This window comes from Geotrypetes seraphini, chromosome 1 (assembly GCF_902459505.1).
Source record: "Geotrypetes seraphini chromosome 1, aGeoSer1.1, whole genome shotgun sequence".
Taxonomy (NCBI): domain Eukaryota; kingdom Metazoa; phylum Chordata; class Amphibia; order Gymnophiona; family Dermophiidae; genus Geotrypetes; species Geotrypetes seraphini.
In genome coordinates this window covers 907,161-925,131 of record NC_047084.1, presented here as the reverse complement: position 1 = coordinate 925,131, position 17,971 = coordinate 907,161, and the positions used below count along the sequence as shown (strand labels likewise).

General features: G+C 41.9%; 1 protein-coding gene across 6 annotated transcripts in view; it reads right to left on the bottom strand.

The window, feature by feature from the left end:
• CHD1 (chromodomain helicase DNA binding protein 1) overlaps positions 1–17,971 on the bottom strand; it is a 621,819-nt gene that overhangs the window by 118,652 nt on the left and 485,196 nt on the right. For all 6 annotated transcript variants that reach the window (XM_033962744.1, XM_033963070.1, XM_033962661.1 and 3 more), the window contains one exon: positions 4,268–4,402. In XM_033962744.1, the coding sequence (XP_033818635.1) occupies positions 4,268–4,402 (135 nt within the window). The remainder of the gene's footprint in view (positions 1–4,267; positions 4,403–17,971) is intronic.

Genomic DNA, 17,971 nt, shown 5'->3' with positions numbered 1-17,971 from the left:
TCTAGCACTACTATATCTTTCTTGAGATAAGGAGACCAGAATTGAATGCAATACTCCAGATGAGGTCGCACCAGGGAGCGATACAGGAGCAATATACCATTCTTAGTTTTGTTAATCATCCCTTTTAAAATAATTCTTAGCACCTGTTTGTTTTTTGGCTGCCGCCGCACATTGAGTATAAGGTAGAGAATGACATGGGGAGAGATCCCCGCAGTGAGCCGCGGGGAGCCTGCGGTTTGGCTGCGGGCTTCAGAGACTCTATACTCAAATCGCCGCAGACACGGGGAAAAAAGTTTTCACCGACCGCAGGCGCAGGTGAAAAGATTTGTCCCCGCAGGCCAATGTACCCCCTTCAAAGAACCGCTATTTACCGTGTCTTCACCGTGAGTCTTTGGTCGTGACCGGGTGTCATTTTTTTCCAGGCGGCCATGTTTGTCTTCGCGTGGTCTGTCTCCTCAACCCGACTTGCACGTTGCCGCATTGACTCCGCCCCCTAAGAAGAGGACCAATCGCTACAGCCACACCTGTAATTAAACCTCCTTCGCGGCTTTCTCCTCCCTCTGACGCGTCACTGATGACGCTACTGTTGGGAGGTTTGCTGCTTTCGCTGGGAAAGTCGGAAAGGTTCGGCGGGGGTTCGGCTGGGAGGAGGTTCGGGGGTTCGGTCTGCCTCGGTGCTCCAAGGCCTGGCGCCATTACCTTTTTCGCCCCTCCCGCCCCCCCCCTTGGTACGCTACTGCTCTCCAGCTTTCCTTAGTTTGCCGGTTTTCTTTTTCGGCCTTGTTCTCTGCCGGGTCCTGCCTACTTCCTGTTTTCATGAAGACAGGACCCGACAGAGAGGAAGGCCTGAAGCGGGCAACAGAAGTGAATTGTGAATGCTGCTGCTGCCCGATGAAGTTCAGGACATCGAGGAAGGAGCAGAGTGAAATCGGCTGCTGGCTTGGGGGTGAGTGTAGGGAAAGAATCGTGGAAGTGGAGAAATTGGCACGATGAATTTTGCTTCACCTATATTCACGTTCAATGCTATTTCAATGTTCAATAATGTGTGTTTCTCCATATGTACTGTTTCCTGTGATTTCATGATTGTTATCTAATAGTTTTTAAAATATATATTAATCAGATTCATTTGCATATCCTCTATATATCTATTGCTCTACACCTTTCTTTCTGAATTTCAATTTGTCTGCTAGGTTGTTATGATTTCTTTTGCCTCCCTATGCATTTTGTTCCTTCTATTTCAGCATGAGAATGTGTATGCTATTGGAAAGAGTAGCTCAGCCAGTCTCTTTTACTAAGCCACATTAGAGGTTTCTAGTAGGACTGTTTGTGTGAAAAAAAAAACCAGCTCCGTGGAGGACAATTAAAAGTACATGTCGTGTTTTGTTTTTGTATAGTTATTAACTAATATTTAACTAAGTTTTAAAGTTTTAAAGAATGTTTCCTTTATACGTAAATAAAGAAAAGTATATAAAATCGTACCCGTTTGAGGCTTTTATGTATGCAGCGGTGACGGTGACGGGGCGGTGAATGGGGTTGCAGTGGCGGTGACGGGGCGGTGAATGGGGTGGCAGTGGCGGTGACGGGGCGGTGAAGGGAATGGCGGTGACGGGGCGGTGCAGAGGATGGTGAGACGGGGACGGGGCGGTGACGGGGACCAATTTTTTCACCGTGTCATTCTCTAGTATAAGGTTTCATCGTATTGTCCTTTTCTCGGATACTAACCCCCAAGGTGGACCCTAGCATCCAGTAACTGTGATTCGGATTATTCTTCCCAATATGCATCCCTTTGCATTTGTCCACATTAAATTTCATCTGCCACTTGGACGCCCAGTCTTTCAATTTTCTACAATTTTTCACAATCCGTAAACGTTTTAACAACTTTGAACAGTTTAGTGTCATCTGCAAATTTAATCACCTCGCTTGTCGTTCCAATTTCCAGATCATTTATAAATAAATTAAATGGATGATACATGTGAAAGACAGACTCTCCAGAGGTGATCTCCTACAAGGTGGTGGTGGAGATGGATCACAAGATAGAACATATGATTCTTCTGTTGAGATGTCCAGGCACTCAAGAGTAGGTTTGATGAGACAAATCCAAGTCATACTCTTCGATGCCTGGTGGTGGTGAGGAAGATCGTCTCAACTGTTGCCTTAACATACGTCGATGTGAAGGAGAGTGTCAGCTGCAACAATGATGTAAGCGCCTACAAGCACTCCTGAATTGTCAACGATGCTGGTCCGATGTCGAGTAAGAGGAAGAGCTCCAATGTCTAGTTGTCCTGGTTCTCGACTGGTGTTGATGGGGAGTGTGTGACCTGGTCCTCAAGCCCTTTAAGGAGTGATGATCAGGCTGGGCCGGTACTGTTGGTGTCACAGTAGTTGCATGAGCTGCTTGTATCTGCAGCATAGAAGCCAAGTCTCTCTACACTAGTTCCCTGATCTGCTCCTGCATCGATGGTACTGGTACTGTGATGGACATCAGTATAGTAAGTGCCGAGGGATGTCAAGGTGTTGGTGACCTCGATGATGACATGCACCTCTGCAAGGAAGGAGAGCGGATCTCTGGGCATTGACGAATGGAATGCATGGATGGAGTCGATGCCTGGGAAGACTCCGATGCTCTCCGGGGTGGAAAAGCAAGCTTGCGCTTCTTAGCTTTCTTAGTAGATGTCCCTGATGGAGGCAAAGAAAACAAAGCCGATGTTCCCAACGACAAACTGAAGAGTATTTTTGTTCTGGGATCACCTAGCCTTCAGAGATCTTTTTTTGCAGCTAGCAGCTGTGCTTACAGGATTCTATCCAATGATCAGTGCCCAGACATGGTCCAGACATGCCCGAGATGGTCCTGTTGCACTAAGCTTAAACATGCTAGAAGGCTTAGACATCGAGGGGAAAACCACCAATGCAAAATCAAAGGATTCAATGGTCCAAGGGAGGTTGAGTAGATCGTATACTGAAAAATGGTTGACGCTCCTGGCCTAAAAATAGACTCCACGGGGGCAGAAATCTGAAAAAACGAAAATGGGAAAAAATTAAAGGAAAATTTTAAAAATAAGATAAAATTTGGAAAGAAAAATGAAATACTGAAGAAAATAAAGACTGGAAGGCACAAAAAAAGAGTACAGTTTGACGCATTTTGGAGTAGCTCCAAAAATACAGCTTCTCAGCTCAGCGGAAAACTGAGAACTAATGGTCCCATGAGCAGACGTCAGGTAGGAAGGCACCAGTGCACATGCAGTATGAACTGTCTTGAGACTTTTGAAGAAGTTTAAAGTGACAGTACACTTTTGCACTGTCCATACCCGGGATTCGTGGATGACGTTAACTATTTGTGAGAATATACTGCCTGCTTGTCCTGGGATGAAATGAACTATCTGACCTGAGGTTTCTCTAAAACTGTTAGTAACCAAGGTCATAAAAGTACATTGTATCAACTAAAGAGCAGCACCAGTAACAGCCCAGGATTTGCCAACAAGATATTACCTTGAAAAAATCATGGGAGGCTGGTGATATTTTATATATTACTCAAATTACTAAGGTATAAGGTTGGCTAATCTATAAAGTGCCATTAGCCACCATCATTTTTGCTAATACAGTACACCCTCTGATTCTGCAGTTTCAGTACCTGCGGATTCAGTTATCTGCGATTTTTTTTTTTTTTTAAGAAATGCTGCATCCTGGATCTTCCCCAGACCTTACCTTGAGACTACAACGGGAACTCATGGCAGCCATTTTGATGATGACTCTGCATGGGGCAGGAGCATAGGACGATCGATCCTGCCTCGCATTGCCACTAGACCACCAGGTAAAGTCTGGGGAAGGTCTGGGACGCAAGAGGGAGGCAGGTCAGAGCCGGCCCTGAAAGTTATCCGCGATATTTCAATATTCGCAGGCCGGCTCTGCCTCTAACCCCCGTGAATATTGAGGGTCTGCTGTACAGGCTAACATAGCTTCTCTTCTGGAAGCTTTTAGAATCTCTAATCCCAAATAAAACTGTCAGCCAAACTTTCTAAAATGTATTAAATTTGGCTTGCTGTTATGGGACATAATGTTACATGGACAACAAAAAGTTCTCTGTTTTTGCATTCTTCTTCACACTTTGGAACTTTACCAATTACTGTTGTCAACAGATTGGTAATAAGTTGTCATAACAATACAAGTGACTAACTCTATTGGGATAAAACCAGAAATATTTAATTTAACAAATTACTTAAGAAGTAAATCTGCAGAAGCTATAAACCTAGATATATGTTAACATACTTACTTTGTCATCTTCCCTTTCTTCATCAGATTTCTCAGATAATGAGGGAGATGAACCACTTTTAATTTCCTCTTTAACCTTCGTAATTTTTACTGTTTTGTTTTTCTTAGTTCTTGTTTTTCTTCTCTTTGAATTTCCCTATAAATAAACATTTTTTAAACTCAGTATCACTTTACAGAACTATTCTCTACATTCATCTTTGGCGTTCCCAATTCAAGGCACTAACAAAGGCTTATGCTACATTCTTCAGATAAATATTAAGACTGTATGATACTGTGGAATGAGAGAATTCCATGATATTCAACTCATTCCTCTCCCCCTGTACCACAATTACTTATTAATGAAAGATGTTATGATAAACAGTCTATGAATCCAGCTTTGCATCTAACTTTGTAGCACCTACTAGTATTAACTATGGATTACATAGTCTGTGGAAGTGTTAACATCCTTTGTTCAGATTTTACACTTTAGAAAATAATTTGTTAGAAGTTATATCTAAATATCACTTTAAAAATTCTTCATATCTGAAGACTGACCTCAGAAGCAGTACACAGAGTATAGAGAGAAACACTTTGGTGTTTTATGGAAGCAGTAATAGCTAAGTAATGCTACATCCCTAAACAGTTATAGCAATGGAAAAAGGAAACAGTTTGTCAAGAAAAATGTTTAAGATTCAGATAAGAGGTAGACAAGTTCATATTCTGCATGGCATTCCAGTAGTAATCATTTTTGAGGTAAGGGAAACATCAGGCTCAGAGTTATTTGAGCTTCTAAATATTATAAAACTGTGTCAAATCAGAATGGATTTTACAAAATAGGTAATTAGGTTCTGTAGGTAGATTTATGGATGACTAATCAGTTACATAAACAAGTTACGTGCCTGTCTTGGTTTTGTAGGGGAAAACTATAAACTCCTTACCCAAGGTTCGTTATTTTGCAAGTTTATACTAAGAATAGAGACCAAGGCTATATGAAGAATTTTATTAGAAATATAAAAATATAATTCATAAGCCATCAGTAAATAATAAACTAATTATTTGTTGACAATGTCTCTGAATACATATATATATATCTATATCTCATTACATAATTATTACACATATTTTCAATGTAATTAGAAAGTAAAACGCATGCAGACTGATGATGGCTTCTACAAAACTGTCAAAAACTGGTTCAAGGAACTGGAGGGAGCATGGTTTAAATAGCTCCAGTTCTGCGCCTCTGTGTCACGCCGACGAAGGAGCACACTCCTTGGTCACACTCCTTTGGGTAGGATTTTGGGGGAAGGTTTTTATTTGTTATATTTTTTAGGGGAAAATGGATTGTTATGGTAGGGCAAGGTAGATATGGGAGATTGAGGAGTTTGCCTTCTTGTAGAAGGGATAGACCAGGAGTGACTGAGGTTTTGAAGTATGTACCTATGATAAGTAAATGTTATAGTGGGTTAAAATGTGGGTATATAAATGTGAGAATAGCAAGAAACAAGATAATTTTAATTTATATGATTTAGAGTGAGAGAGGATATGATATATTATGTGTTACAGAGTCATGGTTTCTTGAAACTGATTTGGTATTGATTAGACAATGTTGTCCTCCCGAGTTTAGTTGGGAATAAGCATGTAAGAGGGGTGGTGGTGTTTACAAGGTTGAGTTTTGGATCCAAACTGGTTGATAGAATGGTATGTGATTTAGGTTGAGTGTGTAGTGTTAAAGAATGAGAATATTGTAGTATGCTTGGTTTATCTACCGAATAGGCTTCAAAAAAAACAAAACTATCTACCACCAGGAGTGATTGGGATGCATGATTTCCCTTTTTTAGACTTTTTAATGGGGGTTAAATACTGATCTTAACAGGATTTGTATTTTATGAGATTTTAATATTCCTAATGAAATTGAGAGAATAGGTTCAGAACATGGTGTGTTTGTTTCACTATTAGCATTGATGCTGCAGCAGATTGTAAAAGAAAGCACTCATCAAACAGGTCATGTTTTAGATTTAATTTTTATGTCTCAGGAATGTATATGTTGGTTTGATGGCATATTAGAGGTAGAGCAGGTAGATTGTTCTGATCATAGTTTGATATCCTTTGCATTTAGGCCTACTTATGAGATTAAGAAACAAGTGGTGACATGTAAAATAAGATCTCAATTTGATATTAAAGAATTAGAAAGGGAATGGTTGCCACATATAAAATTAAATGAGATGGATACTGTAGATGAAATGGTTACACAATGGAATGATAGCCTGGTTAATGCTTTAAATGTGGTGGCACCAGAAAAAGTTAGAGAGTTAAAAGGGAAATATAAATCTTGCCCATGGAGATCAGAGGCAATTTTTCATGTTAGAAGTGAGGTAGGAAGAGCAGAACGTTTATATCATAAGACAAAAGATGTTGATGATCATGAAAGCTTTAAACTATGCCTAGTTCAATATTTAGGTCTATGTGAAAATGAAAAATCGTTATTCTAAAGAACGAGTTAAGGGTGCTTTAAATCGACCACAAGAATTATTTGCTACAATTAAATATTTGATTGATGGATACGATGGTGCTGTTGAATGTAATGATATTGATGAAGAGAAATATGCACAATTCTGAGCTGATAAAATGGGGGGGTGGGGGGGACACCAATTCCACTCATTGGATGATAATTTGGTTATGGAGACAGATAAAGAGATGGGAGTATGGAAGGTATTTGATGATGTAGATGAAAAAGAGGTTTGTAATGCCATTCATAGTATACATGTATATACTCACACGTGCTTTTCAAGATCCATGCTCGTCATCTATCATGAGATAAATGGCAGAGAAGGTGTCCCCTGAAATTACTAGAATAGTTAATAAATCATTGGGAGAGGGAATCTTCCCAAAAGATTGTATACAATCTACTGTAAGACCAGCCCTTAAATGGAAAGGGCTGGATATGAGGTATGAAAAATTTTAGACTAATTTCGATACTGCCTTTTATAGGTAAAATTTTGGAGAAAATTGTTTTGCCTCAATTAGATCAAGTTTCAAGTTTCAAGTTTATTAGGATTTTATATACCGCCTATCAAGGTTATCTAAGCGGTTTTTACAATCAGGTACTCAAGCATTTTCCCTCTCTGTCCCGGTGGGCTCACAATCTATCTAACGTACCTGGGGATATGGAGGATTAAGTGACTTGCCCAGGGTCACAAGGAGCAGTGCGGGGTTTGAACCCACAACCCCAGGGTGCTGAGGCTGTAGATCCAACCACTGCGCCACACAGGAAACTGGGTGCCTGGATCGTAACCAATTTGGTTTTCGGAAAACTCATACTGTAAAGCTATTATTGACATCATTATTAGACACCTTATGTTTGGGATTGGATCAATTTGTAACTTGTTTAATATCTTTAGATAAATCAGGAGCTTTTGACTCAGCAGACCTTCAGAAATTGTTGTTAAGACTGAAAGATCTCAGGGTGGGTGGTACAGTTTTCAAATGGCTTAATTTGTATTTGAAAGATTGCTCCTTTAAAGTAAGAAATGGGAATAAGATCTCGAGTAAATTTCAAGTGAGAAGTGGAGTCCACCTGGGATTGGCGCTTTCAGCATTACTATTCAATATTTATATTTTATTTTATGGAAACTAAGAACTGTAAAAAAATATTTTGACATGGCGTCCTTTAGGATACTAGTTCAATCCACCATCCTATCCACCTTACATTATTGTAATATCACATATCTAGGGTCAACCAAGAAAACACTACAAAGACTTCACCTGGTTCAAAATGCTGCTGTATGTTTGATCTTTGGACTGAAAAAGTTTGACCATATAACCCCTTTTTACATGCAACTCCATTGGCTCCCTTTTGAAGCTAGAGTCATTTTTAAATTCAGCTGCTTCTGCTATAAAGCTATCTTTGGATTACTACCATCATACTTATCTTCCTTTCACATCAAGCAAGAACACAAGAAACTCGGGCATGTTCAGGTACCCTACTCTGAAAGCCTGCCACTGTAAAAGTTTTTTAGATAAAACTCTAGCCTTTCAAGCGGGGAGAATGAACTCTTGGATGTGTTCCGATTGCCTACTCCCAATCTTACTATGGGGCTCATAATCGAAAGAGAAAAACGTCCAAAAACTGTCCTAAGTCGGCACTTGAATGAACATTTCCCAAATATGTCCAAGTGCCGATAATAAAAATGGGTTTTGGATGTATTTCTAAACAACCTAGGCCTTCATAGTGCCTCTGAACGACCAAAGTTAAACGGGGCATTTCGGGAGGAGTGTCGAGGGCGGGAGTTGGGCGGGATGTGGGCCAGCTTAGACTTAGTCGTACAGCATGTATAACCGAAAGTTATACAATCCAGGATCGACGGAACTTGGACGTTGTGACTTAGACCATGTAAAACATAGTCTAAGTCACAAAAATCCACCTAAAGTCACCAGATAAGTACTGCAAACACATAAAACAGACCATCACACACTACCCCAGTGATCACCCACCCCCATAAAAATATTAATCACACCTTTAAAATTCAGCCTCCAGACCATCATCATCTGGCCACCTGACATAGGAAAGCCTAGTCGTCCAGCACAGAGGCGGCTTAAGTTATCTTGGGGATGGGTTAGGGACCCCTGGAGAGGAGAACCCATGCCCATAAGCCCCTACACCCCCAAAATCCTTTTTTACTGGCATATAAGTGGCTCCGGCAGCCATGAGGGCTATTTGGATGGTAGATAAGTGGGTCAAGGGGATTCTGGAGGTGGTTTGGGGGGCTCACTATGAACTATAAGGGAGCTGTAGTGAGATGATAACATGGCACCCTTTTTGTGAAGTTCACAGCAGTGCCTTGTAAGGTACCCCACTATTTAGGTGCCATGTCTGGGTGTTCAGTCCATCACTTTGCAGACCCCTCCCATGTCCAACAGGGTTTGTTCTAGGCATTTTGGACTTGGACGAAACGTTGGACAAAAATGTGGTATAAAGATAGACGATTTAGCGGCTTGGATGATCAGATCGGCAGGACGTATAATTAGACAATTTTCAAAACAAAAAAAATTTTGGACGTATTTTTCAAAAATGTGTTCTAGGCTGTTTTTTTACTTTGAACGACTTGCAATTTAGACGCAAACGGACTTAGACGTCCCTTTCGATTATGCCCCTCTATGAGTTTAGAAAATCACTGAAAATCTATCTGTTTGGTAAATTTATGCGATGACTTTGCTTTGTATCACTCTACATTATATCATGTTGTATTTTATTGTATTGAATAGCATTGAATTCTACTGATTCCTACTGTATCTTGCATCTTCACTGATATGCCTCAGTTCTCTTGCTGTGAACTGCCTGGATCTTCTGGTTGGGTGGTATATAAGAAATAAAATTATTATTATTATTATATGACCACAACTGGTCAGTTATTCCAATCTTTAGGGGTTGAATACTGCATAAATGCAGATATCATCTTCTTCTTCCCAGTGTGTGTTTGGGGGGATGGGTTAGAGAAATTGATGAGTAATTATATGAGTGAAATTACTGGATGGATGGAAAGGCAAGGTTTGAGATTGAATATAGAAAAGACAGAGGTAATGTTTGTGGGTAAATCTGACTGGGTCAAAAACATTAAAAGTGATAAGATGAGGTATTGCTGGTGAGGGAGTCAATGAAAGTCCTGGGAGTAAAATTGGACCCAGGACTTACGATGAGTTGGCAAGTGGTAAAGACAGTGCAAGTATGCTTTGCACAGACACATTTATTGCATCGTTTAAAACCAATGCTATCACCAATTGACTTTCGTGCTGTTGTACAAGCAATGATTTTGACGGGGCTGGACTGCTGCAATGTCCTCTACCTGGGAATAACTAAAACCAGGTGCAGGGATTTGCAAGTGATCCAGAACGCCATGGCCAGATTGATAACCGGAATGCCAAGATATGAGCATATTACCCCATATATCCGACAACTGCATTGGCTACCAGTTGTATTTAGAATCCAATATACAGCAATTATGCTAAGTGATCAATTTTTATATGGCACGATTCTCGAATTTAAGAGTTTGATGTCTGGTTACCAACCATCAAGATCATTGTGCTCTGAAAATTCAGCATTGTTGAAAACAAAGGCCAATCCCAAGTATGTGGAAACATAAGCATAAGAACATAAGCAATGCCTCTGCTGGGTCAGACCTGAGGTCCAGCGTGCCCATCAGCCCGCTCACGCGGCGGCCCAACAGGTCCAGGACCTGTGCAGTGATCCTCTATTTATACCCTTCTATCCCCCTTTCCAGCAGGAAATTGTCCAATCCTTTCTTAAACCCCAATACCGTACTCTGCCCTATTATGTCCTCTGGAAGAGCATTCCAGGTGTCCACCACACACTGGGTAAAGAAGAACTTCCTAGCATTTGTTTTGAATCTGTCCCCTTTCAGTTTTTCCGAATGCCCTCTTGTTCTTATATTTTTTTGAAAGTTTGAATAATCTGTCCCTCTCTATTCTCTCTATGCCCCTCATGATCTTATAAGTCTCTATCATATCCCCTCTAAGTCTCCTCTTCTCCAGGGAAAATAGACCCAGTTTCTCCAATCTCTCAGTGTATGAAAGGTTTTCCATCCCTTTTATCAGACGTGTCGCTCTCCTCTGAACCCTCTCGAGTAACGCCATATCCTTCTTAAGGTACGGTGACCAATATTGGACGCAGTATTCCAGATGCGGGCGCACCATTGCCCGATACAGTGGCAGGATAACTTCTTTCGTCCTAGTTGTAATACCCTTCTTGATTATACCTAGCATTCTATTCGCTCTCTTAGCGGCCGCTGCGCACTGTGCCGTCGGCTTCATTGTCATGTCCACCATTACCCCCAAATCCCTTTCTTGGGTACTCTCATTCAATAACATCCCTCCCATCGTATAGTTGTATCTCGGGTTTCTGCTTCCCACATGTAATACTTTACATTTTTCAATGTTGAACTTCATCTGCCATCTCGTCGCCCATTCCCCTAGTTTGTTCAAGTCCCTCTGCAATTCTTCGCAGTCCTCCTTAGTCCAAGCTCCACTAAATAGTTTGATGTTGTCCGCAAATTTTATTATCTCACACTTCGTCCCTGTTTCTAGATCATTTATGAATATATTAAATAGCGGCCCGAGCACCGAGCCCTGCAGAACACCACTCGTGACCGTCCTCCAGTCCGAGTATTGGCCCTTCACCCCTACCCTCTGTTTCCTACCCGCCAACCAGTTTCTGATCCATCTGTGTACGTCCATGGTTCTTCAGTTTCCGGAGTAGACATTCATGAGGCACCTTGTCAAATGCTTTTTGGAAATCCAGGTATATGATGTCTATGGGGTCTCCTCTGTCTATCCGTTTGTTAATTCCTTCAAAAAAGTGCAATAAGTTAGTTAGGCACGATCTCCCCTTGCAGAAACCATGTTGGCTGGTTATCAGAAGTTCGTTTCTTTCAAAATGGGATTTTGGAAAGGAGGTCTTGTACATCCCATACCATATAATTTATTATATCCCACAATTTTCTACAATGAATCAATGCAGCTTACAATACATTGGCATCCAAAGCTGAAATGTAGAGCCAAGCCTGCCTGCGAATTGCAATATACTACTGAAGTGTGGGAGGTGTTGTCAAAGGCATTAAATGTAGTTCTGACCATATATTTTCTGGTTTCTAACAAATCAGTGGTCAGATGTTGAAAGACATGAGCTGACTTGATACTGCTCATAATCTGTTTAATCAAAGACTTCAAATAAAAAGTCATATAAAAGTTGTCACCGAGTATTCTGCTAGCGAGCAAAATTGCTTGGAATACTCTTGCCAAATTTGTATAAGGCTCTGTAGCAGTAATTAGGTGCAATAAATCTTACACAATCTCAAAGCTGAAATTATCTAGGACTTGTGTCTAGAGAAACAGCACCTAATAAAATGTCCCATAAGTTCTTCCTAGATGCAACCTTATTGGAATAATAAAGTCAGAGTATAACTGAATCTTATTTTATTATAAAAATAGACAAAGGTCTTAGAAAAATATGGCAAGCAATACAAAAAATATACTAATGATTATGATTTTATATATCAGCATACACAATTGGTAAATATGTAAATACTGGTAATCAGAAAATATAACTAACTAAACCACACAATATGTACTTGTTATATAACTAAAGATTACCTGAGAAGATAATATAAGCAGACACTATGATATATGGCTTGGGCTAATTACCAAAGAGTCTCAAAAAAACCTCTCCTTAGTAAGCACAAGGGAACTCCTATCTAACCCAGCAAACTGTAGAGAAATCTCTCTCATACCTTCCTTCAGCTAGGGTCAGCAACAGATATGGAAATAATCCTCTTTGGGGCTACAAGTTTTCTTAGTGAGTCCTTATGCTCTGGCAGGAAATATCTCAGAATTCCAACACAGCTACGGCACAAGGTCTTTCAGTCAGATAATAGCCAGAGCACTGAGCTGAAGATCCTTTGGGGAACAAGTCGTAGTCCAGAGGTAAAGTTCATTAGTGTCCAGGCACAGAAAAGTCTCTGCCCATGATACCCATAAGAAAAGGCAGATAAAGGCCAAATGGCCCATCCAGTCTGTCCATCCGTAGCAACCATTATTTCTTCCTCTCTAAGAGATCCCACATGTTTGAATTCAGATAGAGTCTCAGTCTCCATTGCCTCTTCTGGGAGACTGTTCCATGCATCTACTACCCTGTCTGTAAAAAAGTATTTCCTTAGATTACTCCTGAGCCTCTCACCTCTTAACTTCATCCTATGCTATCTCATTCTAGAGCTTTCTTTCAAATGAAACTCCACATAGGTATTTAAACGTCTCTATCGGTACTGGTGTTGATGAATGGGCGTCAGTGTTGGAGTCTCCAGCCATGTTTGAAGTTCCTGAAGTTGTACCAAAGAATTTATTGAATCGCATCTTTCTGACTTTAAGCAACCTCTTCTGTGTACGAGAGCAAAGCATGCGTGAAATATTTCATGGTCAGGACCTAGGCATTGCACACACCAGTCACATGGGTTGGTACCTGCTATGGTCCTTTGATATCGAGTGTACCACTTTGAACCTGCTAGGTGTCTTGGACCGATGAAAAAAACTCTGATGCAAAGGGTTCAATGGTCCAGAGAGGTCAAGTAGATGTCAAAATGAAAAAGAGCAGATGCTTCTGGCATGGGAATGGGCTGAAACAAGCTTGAAGGTCCAAAAAACCCGAAGTTGGGGAAAAAATGAATCTTTTGAAAAAACGAAAGAAAACAAATTATTATGAAAATCTGAATGAAAAAGGATTGGGAAGGCACAAAAATGACTAAAGTCTGACAAGCTTTGGGAGAACACTCAAACACAGCTTCTCAGCTCCGAAGAAATCTAAGAACTACAGGTCCTGTGAGCCATCACTGGGTGGGAAGGCACCAGCCCATGCTTGATTATGGGCAGTCCTCAAATATTTAAAGTGACAGTACACTTTTAGACTGTCCTTGCCAGGTTATGTGGATGATGTCACTCCAGATGTAAGAATACGATGCCTGTTTGTCCTTGGAGAAACAAATGTTTTCATAATATTCACAATGTTAAGAAATTCAAGAAATATTTACTATTATACATCTCATTTAGCTATATGTGAGCTCTATATTTAGCTCAGTTAGATAAAGATCTTAATATTTATACTTTAGAGCAGGGGTGTCAAATTCAAATCACATAAGGGGCTGAAATCTAAAACACAGATTAAGTCGCGGGCCGGATTTTTAAAGATATTTACCCCTTCCTTTGCTGATGCACAGCTTGGGCCCCAGCGTAAGCAAGACCCATGTTACGTGCCAGCAAAGGAGGGGGTTAGTCTTAGTAGAAGCAGTGGCATACTAAGGGGGGGGGCAGTCCGCCCCAAGTGCAGCCTTAGGGGGGGTGTACAGCCGGCCAGGTTCAGAAAACTGTATCGGGCCAATCAGCCTGCCTCTCCCCGACGTCAATTCTGCCGTCGGAGAGGAAGTTTGGGCCAGCCAATCGCTGCCTAGCTGGGCGGAACTTCCTCTCCGACGGCAGAATTGACATCGGGGAGAGGAAGGCTGGTCGGCCCGAGACAAGGAAGACGAGTTTGGGATGGTAGCGGCTTTAGAAGGTTTCACTGAAAAAAAAAAAAAAGGAGGCCAGAACTGGGTCACTGAAGGCAGCATGTTTACTTCATTCATGCTGCCGGTGGCCCGAAGAGTTGCATCAGTGCTGCTGGGAAGAACAATGAGCAAGCACCGGATCCTGCCGGGGGGGGGAGGGAGGGGGGAGAAATAGCATGGGGAGGGTAAGAGAGATGCTGGAACGCGGGGATGGGGAGAAAAGATGCCAGACATCCAAGGGAAGCAAAGGAAGGGGCTGATAGAGATGCCAGACCACGGGAGAGAGGAAGGAAAGGGTGGAAGAAAGATTGGATGCACAGTCAGAAGAAGAAAGTGCAACCAGAGACTCAACAGGCAACAAGGTAGAAAAAATGATTTTATTTTAAATTTAGTGATCAAAATGTGTCTGAATTTATATCTGCTCTCTTTATTTTGCACTATGGCCCCCCTTTTACTAAACCACAATAGCGGTTTTTAGCACAGGGAGCCTATGAGTGTCGAGAGCAGCCCTGGGCATTCAGCGCAGCTCCCTGCGCTAAAAACTGCTATTGTGCTTTAGTAAAAAGGGAGGGGGTATTTGTCTATTTTTGTATGGTTGTTACTGAGGTGACAGTGCATAGAGTCATCTGCCTTGACCTCTTTGAAAAAACCCCAGAATAGGAATGATAATTAACATTTTCTCAGCGTACAGTGTGCTTTATGTTTTTTTTTAAAATTTTATTGTTGATAGATCATTTTGACTTGGTCATTTTAAATGTAGCTCGCAAGCCCAAAAAGTGTGGGCACCCCTGAGCTAGAGCATTGAAGTTGCGTGTTTCTGCCGTAAAGGTCATCTCTGATGCAACCGGAAGTTGCATCAGAGACAACCTTTACAGCAGCCATATGCAACTACAACACTCCGGCTGCTGTAAGAAGGCAGTTTAGACATCGCCGGCCACAGGGCAGGGAGATTTGTCGGACCGGGCCTGTTGTCCGGGCCGGGGGGGGGGGAGGAGAAAGCACCAAGAAGGTAAAGGGCAGGGAGGGAGAAAGGAAGAAAAGGTGGGGTGGAGAGGAAAACAGGGTAAAACAGAGGGGGGAGAAGGACGCTGAAAGCACATGGGGAAGACAGAGGGGGAGAAGTACGCTGAAAGCACATGGGGAAGACAGAGTGGGAAGAAGATGCTGAATGGAAATAGGGAACAGAGAGTGGGGAGAAGACGCTGAAGGGAAATGGGGAAGAGAGAGTTGGGAGAAGATGCTGGCAGGGAAGAAGACAGAGATGCCAGACTATGGGAGGAGCGGAGGGAAGAAGATGGGTGCCAGATCAATTTTGAAGGAGGGAGAAAGGGAGAGGCACAGTAACAGAGCAAATGGAAGATGCAGAGAGAAGAAGGACAGTAGATGGAAGGAAGAGAGTAACAAGAAGATGAGGAAAGCAGAAACCAGAGAAGACAAAGGTAGAACAAAAATTTTCTATTTATTTATTGCTTTAGGAGACCTGTGTCACTGTTTCTGTGGTGTTGCATTGTATGCAGAGTCCAGCTTCTTGCTGGTTCAATTTAACCTTTGTCTATGTATTTCTATTTTATCCCCCCTTTTACAAAACTGTGGAACATTTTTTAGCGTCAGCCGTGGTGGTAGCAGCTCTGATGCTCAGAATTCTATGAGTGTTGGTGCTTTTACCACCGTGGCTAAAATTCACACTACAGTTTTGTAAAAGGGGGAGGGGTTAGCTTGTGATGACATATTCCATACTAGGCGAAGGTGTTTTCTGTGTTCTGTGTATTCGAAAGACATGGTTTTCTGTTAGGATTGACGGTGTAGGATTGATATGTACTAGTCTGGCTTGTTTAGTTTTACAATGGGTGTATTGATGTTGTACTGCTCACTGCAGTATGTAAGATGCTGCCTTTTCCTAGGTAATCATGTGTGACACGTGGCTTGTTACTAAAAATCATGTTTTTTGTACAGATGGGGGGGTGCCAAAAAATGATGGGCCCCGGGTGTCACATATGCTAGGTACGCCACTGAATAGAAGTATAGGGATTCAACCTCTCCAACCCCACGCTGGCTACAAAATAAATAAAAAAGACTTTTCCTCTTTTTTTAGGTCCTAGTTCACGCTTGCTGTCTAACACCAGCTCTGGCAGGATACACATTTCATATCTGACATATTGTAATCACAAAATAGAAAATGAAAATATTTTTTCTACCTTCTTTTGTTTGGTCATTTTGCTTTTAGTCCCAGTTTCTTTCTGATTTTGTCTATATTCTAATTCTCTTTCCAGTGTCTGCTGTCCGTTTTTTTTCTCCTCTTCTCTCTTGCTCCAATCCATGTCTCCACCATATTGATTTTTCCCTTTCAACATTTCTCTTTTTTTCTGCCTGTCCACGCAAATCTCGCCCTCTTTCTCATCCTTCTCCTTTTTAAATTTTCAGCTACCTATCAATTTTCCATCTTTTCTTATTCTGTAGCTCTCCCATTTCCCATCTCTATTTCCTTTCCCAGCCTCTATTTCCTTCTATCTCTCCTCCTCTCTCCTCTTGGTCCCTCTCTTTTCTGTTGTTCTTCTTCCCTCAACCCTCAATGAGATAGAAGGAAAAAAAAAGAGATGCTGTATCTTTGTCTCCCTTCCACCCCCAGGCCTAACATTTCTCCCTCCCTTCCATCTCCAGATCCAACTTCTCTCCCTCTCTCTTCCCAACTGCCCCCCCCATCTCTCCCCTCTGTCTGCCTCCCTCTCCCCAGGTCCACCATTTCTCCCTTTCTCTTCCCAACGGTTCTCCCTTCAAGTATCTTTTCCCCTCTTCCTCTACACTACCCCAAGTCCAATCTCTCTCCCTTCATCTCGCTCTCTTCACAGCCCAGCATGCCTTTCCCTCCAGCGCAGGTCCCTCTATCCTCACCGCCCAGCTTGCCTTTCTCTCCGGCGCCGGTCTGATGTCGCTGCCAAGCTGAGGAATTTGCCAGCCTCAGCGATTCAGCAGTATTGTACGTGGCTCCTCCTCCAGCTTTTCGTTTGCTTTGGTGTGTCTCCAATGACACACAACTTCCTGTTTCCGCCCGAGTGGACCGCAGCAGATGGAAGGCAGGAGGGGGAGCCACGGACAACACTGCCAAAGCCGTCAGACTTTCCGGCGTGACAGCGATGTCGGATCAGCGCGGGAGGGAGGATATGCTGGGCTGTGAGAAGGGGACGTTTGTAAGCATTGCCAAGGGCCACATAAAAGTGGGCCAAATTCGGACCGCGGGCCTTGTGCTTGACACATGTGCTTTAGAGGAAAGGCAGGATAGGGGAGATATGATAGAGATGTTTAAATGTCTACATGGCATAATTGCATGTGAGGCAAGTCTCAACTGAAAGGGGCATAGGATGAAGGTGAAAGGGGATAGATTCAGAAGTAACCTCAGAAAATACTTTTTCATGGAAAGTCATGGAATGGCCTCCCAGTGGAGTTGGTGGAGATGAAAACTATGTCTCAGTTCAAGAAAGCTTGGGATAAATACATTTGATCTGTAAGGGATAGTAGATGGAATAGAAAAGCAGACTAGATAGATTATATGGTTTTTCTTTGCCTTCATATTTCTATTGTTCTATGTTACATAAATAGCATAGTACACCCCAAAAGAAAACTGTATA